Genomic DNA, 6,790 nt, shown 5'->3' on the forward strand with positions numbered 1-6,790 from the left:
CATTCAAAAGCAGTGGATGGTGGTCCAGAGGGTTACAACCACCTTTTATTCAGTTCACCTGCTGCCTTCTACAAAAGTCATGAAGGAGCACAACCTTCACATCTGTGACTTTCATACATGTGCCCATGTGGATTTTATAACCTGTCACATCATTTGCTCACATCAATGCCAAGCATTTCTGCCTTGCTTTCCTAGCACACATTTGCATCTCATCTTTTACCACCCACTATGATCACACCAGGATCTCAACTGTACTTCCATTCACAACCTTTGTTAATATTTTAAAAGGAACAATGTAAGACGGTTTATTTCAAGTCTTATCAACACCAGATCTTTCAGACCCAAAGAACAGATCAGGGGGGAAGGAAGGGAGGTGGAAAGAAACAAAATATTCCCCCAACCAAATGTCCGGAAAGGCAGCTTCTAAAACCAATATGAATTAGTTTGGGCAAAACACTAACAGATTTGCAACCAGTATACTTATAAATTGCTGCCCCTTTGGAAGGGGAGAGGAAATACAACAGGAAAGAGAGCTCGTGTCTAGTCACTTCCCCCAACCCCCTAGGTGTTTATGCAATGAACAGTAGGGGCAGAAACATCAAAGTATCAGAAGACTTAATTCCAAAGTGTTGCTTCTACACGAGAGGGGGGGGGGGATAGGTCTTTCGGGCTTTGCATCCTTTTAGCCAATACATGAGAGGAAACCAGTCTACCATCACTGCAACTGCTCCAACTTGCTGTGAGATTTTTTGCCTGCAAACTTTGCACCCGCGATTTCTGGGCATAAAGGAAGAGTCATCAGAACTGTCGCTGCCCCCCTTTTGCCTCCAGCCTCCTCTTCCCACCCTCCTTACTTACTTTTAGCTGAGATTTGGACACTTTGCCGCTTTTCTCCGCGTCCAGGGCCGTGAAGGCGTACCAGATGGATTTCAAAAGCTCGGCTCTCAGCTCCATGATTCGAGGGCACCGATGACAAGGTCTGCTCGCGGTGCTGGGAGGATCCTCCAGCTCAAGCAACTCGTTGTGGCTCGCCTTTGCAGCAGCCGGGGGAGACGGAGAGCGCCCCGGAGTCACTGCGCCACCTCTCGGCCCAACGCTGAGCAGCTCCGCGGTTCCGTTTTAAAAATGGAAGTTACTCACTAGCAAAGTGAACTAGTTAGGTGGACCTCAGATCAGGAGGGGCCTCAGGGCTGTAGCCAGGATTTTAAAAGTCAGGGGGCACCTTTTCTCATCCACTGCGGGGCTTGCCACTTCTCAGAACCTTTCTAGGGTATGGGCAAAAGTTGGAGGCTCTGAAAGTGGCCAAGTGAGCCCTAAAACTTTGGAGTCAAGAAAGGACTGCACCTTGCATGCAAGCAGAGGGGTTCCTTCCATTTCCCTCTCCCCCAGCCCATTCCATATGGCTTCTGCTGCTTCCCTCCTCTCTGCCTGCTGCTTTTGCTGCTTCAGTGCACTGTGCCCTGCTCAGCTCTCCCTGCTTCAGCTGCCACTCATGCAAAAAAAAAAAAAATGTAAGTAAGGGGGCCAGCCTGGATGTCAGGGGGCAGTGCTCCCACAGACCCCCCTGTGGCTACAGGTCTGAGGGGCCTCTATAACATTGCTAAATGTTACTTAATATTACTTAAACTTGACTTCATTTAGGGCTTCAGCATGTCTTAATCTGGCCCTATTGAGTACCTTGAAGGACCATGAGAAAAAAAACACAAGTGACTACACTTCAAAACCTAAACAATTTATATTAAGCCCAACACCAATTGAATCAAAGGTTATGTTAGCAAAGGAGAGAGATATTTTGGGGAACACTAATTTTACTAAAAATTTTACTGAGCCTGCTTCGGCGGGGAGGGCAGAATATAAATCCAATAAATTTAAACCTACAAACCTAAAACACACACACACACACACACACACATTGACTTTTACTGAAGTTTAATATAATTTTAATTGTATTCCTTCTGACATTGATTTTTGTCATAAACAACTATTGGTCAATGAATACACTAACATTTTAAATCAGTTTCAATCCAAAAATTTATTTTTAATCAGTCTACAGAAAGGAAGATGCTCGAGACTCACTATCATGAAATATGCACATTTGACACTGGTTTCCAGTGAAGTATGTTAATTTCAGTTGCACATTACAAGGGAAAAAACATACTCGGGTTAAATGCAAGACAAACTGTTATCTACAGTTACAAGCTGAAAGGAAAACCAACCTTTTAAAATTCACCTCCACAAAAATGTGGTGCAGGCAACCAGCTCATCTATGCAGCCCTTCAAAAATCCCAGTTTACATTCTTATTGTGGTAGCAAATCTGATGCTGCATTTGAAGCCAGGCTGATTACCCTGAGCATGTTTACTCAAATAAAATTCATTTTATTATATTTTAATTAAAATTCTGTATATAGTGTTTTGTCTAAAGGCCTGAGTTATACAGACACACCTGTTGTTTCTATTAATACATACAAGATTATGCATGCCTAAATGCTGAAAATGAATGGTAAAGGTAAATAATCCAAGTAGGCAGCTGTGTTGGCCCGAAGTAGTAGAACAAAATAGGAGTGAATTGCACCTTTAAGACCAACTTAGTTTTATTCAGAGCCTAAGCTTTCGTGTGCTGTAAGCACACTTCATCAGATGAGGAATCCGGCACAGTGAGCAGAACCACACATAGCTGGTAGGCAGTGGCTCAGAATGCAAAATGGTACAGATTTAAGATCTTAAATCTGTACCATTTTGCATTCTGAGCCACTGCCTACCAGCTATGTGTGGCTCTACTCACTGTGCCAGATTCCTCATCTGATGAAGTGTGCTTAGAGCACACAAAAGCTTACGTTCTAAATAAAACTAAGTTGGTCTTAAAGGTGCACTTGACTCCTATTTTGTTCCACTACTTCAGTCCAACACGGCTGCCTATTTGGATCTATTTACCTTTTTACCTTTACCATTCATTTTCAGCATTTAGGCATGCATAACCTTGTATGTATTAATAGAAACAACAGGTGTGTCTGCATAACTCAGGGCTTTAGACAAAACACTATATACAGAATTTTAATTAAAATATAATAAAATGAATTTTATTTCTGAGTAAACATGCTCATTCCGAATAAAGCTAAGTTGGTCTTAAAGGTGCAATTGACTCTTTTTTTGTAAAAAGGTAAAGGTAATCCCTGGTGCAAGCACTGAGTCCTTACTGGCCCATAGGATGACGTCACATCACAACGTTTTCATGGCAGACTTTTTATGGGGTGGTTTGCCATCACCTTCCCCAGTCATCTACAGTTTACCCCCAGCAAGCTGAGTACTCATTTTACCAACCTCAGAAGGATGGAAGCCTGAGTCAATCTTGAGCTGGTTACCTGAACCCAGCTTCTGTCAGAATCGAACTCAGGTCGCAAGTAGAACTTGGCCTGCAGTACTGCAGCTTACCACTCTGCGCCACTGCTGAAAATGAATGGGTTTAGGCATTTCTAATTCTGATAAGATTGCAGCCTGAGTGTGATTATACACTAATTAAAGCTTGCAGCCATACATGCCACTGACTTTAGGAAATATCATTTACTATTGGGTATAAATTGTTTATAACTGTTTTACTATTGCATTTTGTTTTAAATTTTGTATGTTTTAAGAATGTTGTGACCTACACTGAGCCTACTTAAAGCAGAAATAAATTTTGTATATCATGATATATTAGATAATGCAGATAGATTTTTTAAAAGAATAAAAGCAAACTCAGTGCAGAAAAAACTTCCAGTGATGGGGGCCCAGAGTGGTGCTTTTTACTGACATCTAGGAAAGTTATAGATGTTTTCAGAAGGCTGTGCAATTGAGAAACTAACCTAGCTAAGGAAAAATCACTTATTAATTATTATGGGGATACCCTCATAAAGAAGTTTATTTTCCCTAGTTATTGTTAAATATTAGTTCATAGAACTTTTAAAAAATTATAACTTGAACCAAATACACAACACACACACTATAAAAAAACATTAACTCAAATATTTTGGCTCATGCTTTGTTTGCAGCTGCTGTATTAAGGGAATAATAACACATGATACTTAATGTAACAGTGTCTTCCAAAGATATTTGTTTCTCATCTACAAATGATTACAGCTTAAGTTTACCAGGCCCCATTGGTCCCACTCCAATGTCTTTTACTAGCAGAAAAAAATCTAAACAATTTAGCATCTGAAGCTTTCCACATTGCATTTATCTGCATGCTAGGAAAACCTTTAGCAGATCAAATTCTGCACATCACCATGGTGTATAAGGTGCCATTGGCTATTCATCAGCCTCAGGCATGCGAAGTGTTGATAAAACTGCCCTCTGCCTCAAATCTCCCTCTGGCAAAGAGAGGGGCATCCCTACACTTTGGCTGTCACTTTGCAGTGGCAGCCTTGAACTGCTTCTCATTCTATTCTTTAGCAATCACATGAAAAACTTTAAAGGGGGAAAGAGTTTCCCAGGTTGACGACCTGCCACTCCTACATATCAGATGGCCATTAAAGGAACAGAAGCAAGCAGGGCCAATCCAACAGTAGTAACCTAACTGTGACCACAACAGGAAGTCCTGTGTCATTTCCGTTCCTCCGAGCAAAGGAAGCAAGGCAACCACGGGGAGGTGGAGAAGAGCCAGGGAACAGTTTAAACCTTTCTAGTTGTCATTTTTCCCTCTGAGAGTCATGGCTCTGGAGACATAAACAGAAACTGTCCAGTGGACTAAAGAACAATGTTTAGGGAAAGGATGTATTAGGAAAGAAGGTGGAAAACCTATCAATTACCATTGCACCCATCTTCACACTGCCTTTTTATTGATTTGACTTCCTTCCATAGGATGACGTCACATCACAACGTTTTCATGGCTGTAAAAACCTGTCCTTTCCCTCAGCAAGGAACCAAAGAAATTTACATCATTTTTCTCTACTCCATTTTATTCTGTGAGGTAGGCCAGGCTGAGTATATCTGACTGGCATTAGGTCAAGCAGCAAGCTTCCATGGTACAGTGGGGATTCACATCTAGATCTTACAGATCCTAGTCCAGCACTCTAACCACTACACATACTGCCTAGCTTCAGGGTCTTTCCTTAAAGAATCTGTTAGCACTGGCATACAAGCAGATAAAATATTTCCTCAATATTTATTATACATATTCAGCTTTTAGTTAAGTGGCTAAAGTTTAAACAGTCAAGAAGAGTTGGCTTTATACACTGCCCTTCACTACCTAAAGGAGTCTTACAATCACCCTCCCTTAGTCTCCCCACATCCTGTGAGGTAGGTGGGGTTGAGAGAACTGTGACTGCCCAAAGGCTACCCAACCAGCTGCATGGGAGGAGTAGAGAATCAAACCTGGTTCTCCAGATTAGAGTCCACTGCTCTTTAGCCACTATACCACAGCTGGCTGTCCAACGGAGTGATTCTGGCAAATGTCCCCAGAGCAAAATGTAAAAACAAAAGGGAGTGAGTAAATTCTTGCTATTGGAACAGTTAGAGAACAAAATTAATCTGGGTAGGTGGTGTAATTTCATTTGATAGTACCCAGCAGAAAGAGCTAGTGGCACACAAGTCAAATCTGTAAACACAGCTCCAAGGAAACTACAGTATTTGAGCAGGGTATGTTGATTGTAAACTAATTCTATAGCTTTCAAAGTAAAATAATACAATTGGAGAATGTAAGAATATAAGAAAACATAAGAAAAGCCATGTTGGATCAGGCAATAGCCTGTCTAGTCCAACACTGTGTGTCACCATAGGTATAAACTATGGGTTTTTTTCATTGGGGGTTAAGCGCCCCCCCACTACTCCTTTGAAATTATCTTCTTCAAAGGCATGTGAAGTGGCAGAGCGCTCCCCTCTGTGCTGCCAAGGAGTCAGAGGTGTGTGTTTTTCACCTTCTTACAAATGCTAATTGAGCTACAGATTACAGACAATGCATAAATAAATAAACATTCCCCTTCTCTCCCCTCCCAGGAAGACTGTATCTGGGAAAAGCTTTTTTGAATAGGCCTTACTATACCTTTTTCTTCCTGCACCTCAGAAAGATCATTCTCATGCCTTTGTAGAATAAAGTTTTCTATGGTGAAGCATGAGACAGGATAAGCTCAATCACTTGGCTCTTCTTCATGGACATAAACATATTTCTCAGGAAATTGATCTTAATATTGTAGCAAATGAGTTCATTCAAAGAGCATCTATTAGAAAAAACACATTCAGTGTCAGTTAAGTACAGGGGTTTCTGAATAGCTGTACCTTAACAGATGTGTTGTGCTTAGATAATAATAATAATAATAACTTTTTATTTGTATCCCGCCCTCCCCGCAAGCAGGCTCAGGGCGGCTCACAACATGTACATACAGTATACAATAAAACCATGTGCAATCAATTATAAATTCATATACATTTCAGTTATAAAATCATCCTTAAAATTTTTAAAATTACATTAGACTTAAGATTATGGTGCTATAATCAAGATCTTTCATAAAATCCAGTGATTAAAACATAAAACATAGAACATATCCAACAAGACTTTCTTGGCTCGGTTTTATGTGAAGGCTGTTTTAAAGAGGTGGGTCTTACAGGCCCTGCGGAATTGATCTAAGCATCGCAGGGCCCGTATCTCCTCCGGGAGTTGGTTCCACAGTAGGGGGGCCGCTACAGAGAAGGCCTGATCCCGGGTGGACTTCAATCTGGCCTCCCTTGGCCCAGGGATATTCAGCTGGTTCTTTCCAGCTGACCTCAGCGCTCTCTGGGGTTCATGCGGGGAGAGACGGTCCCTCAAGTAGACAGGGCCAT

General features: G+C 41.4%; 1 protein-coding gene across 1 annotated transcript in view; it reads right to left on the reverse strand.

Annotated features, from left to right (window-relative positions):
- The window catches only part of DEF6 (DEF6 guanine nucleotide exchange factor), a 92,255-nt gene extending 91,235 nt beyond the window's left edge, over window positions 1-1,020 (reverse strand). Inside the window, exon 1 of the mRNA XM_060231445.1 lies at window positions 859-1,020. Within this exon, the coding sequence (XP_060087428.1) occupies window positions 859-954 (96 nt within the window). The 5' untranslated portion in view covers window positions 955-1,020. The remainder of the gene's footprint in view (window positions 1-858) is intronic.
- Window positions 1,021-6,790: the final 5,770 nt, after the last annotated feature.

This window comes from Heteronotia binoei, chromosome 2, assembly GCF_032191835.1.
Source record: "Heteronotia binoei isolate CCM8104 ecotype False Entrance Well chromosome 2, APGP_CSIRO_Hbin_v1, whole genome shotgun sequence".
Taxonomy (NCBI): Eukaryota; Metazoa; Chordata; class Lepidosauria; order Squamata; family Gekkonidae; genus Heteronotia; species Heteronotia binoei.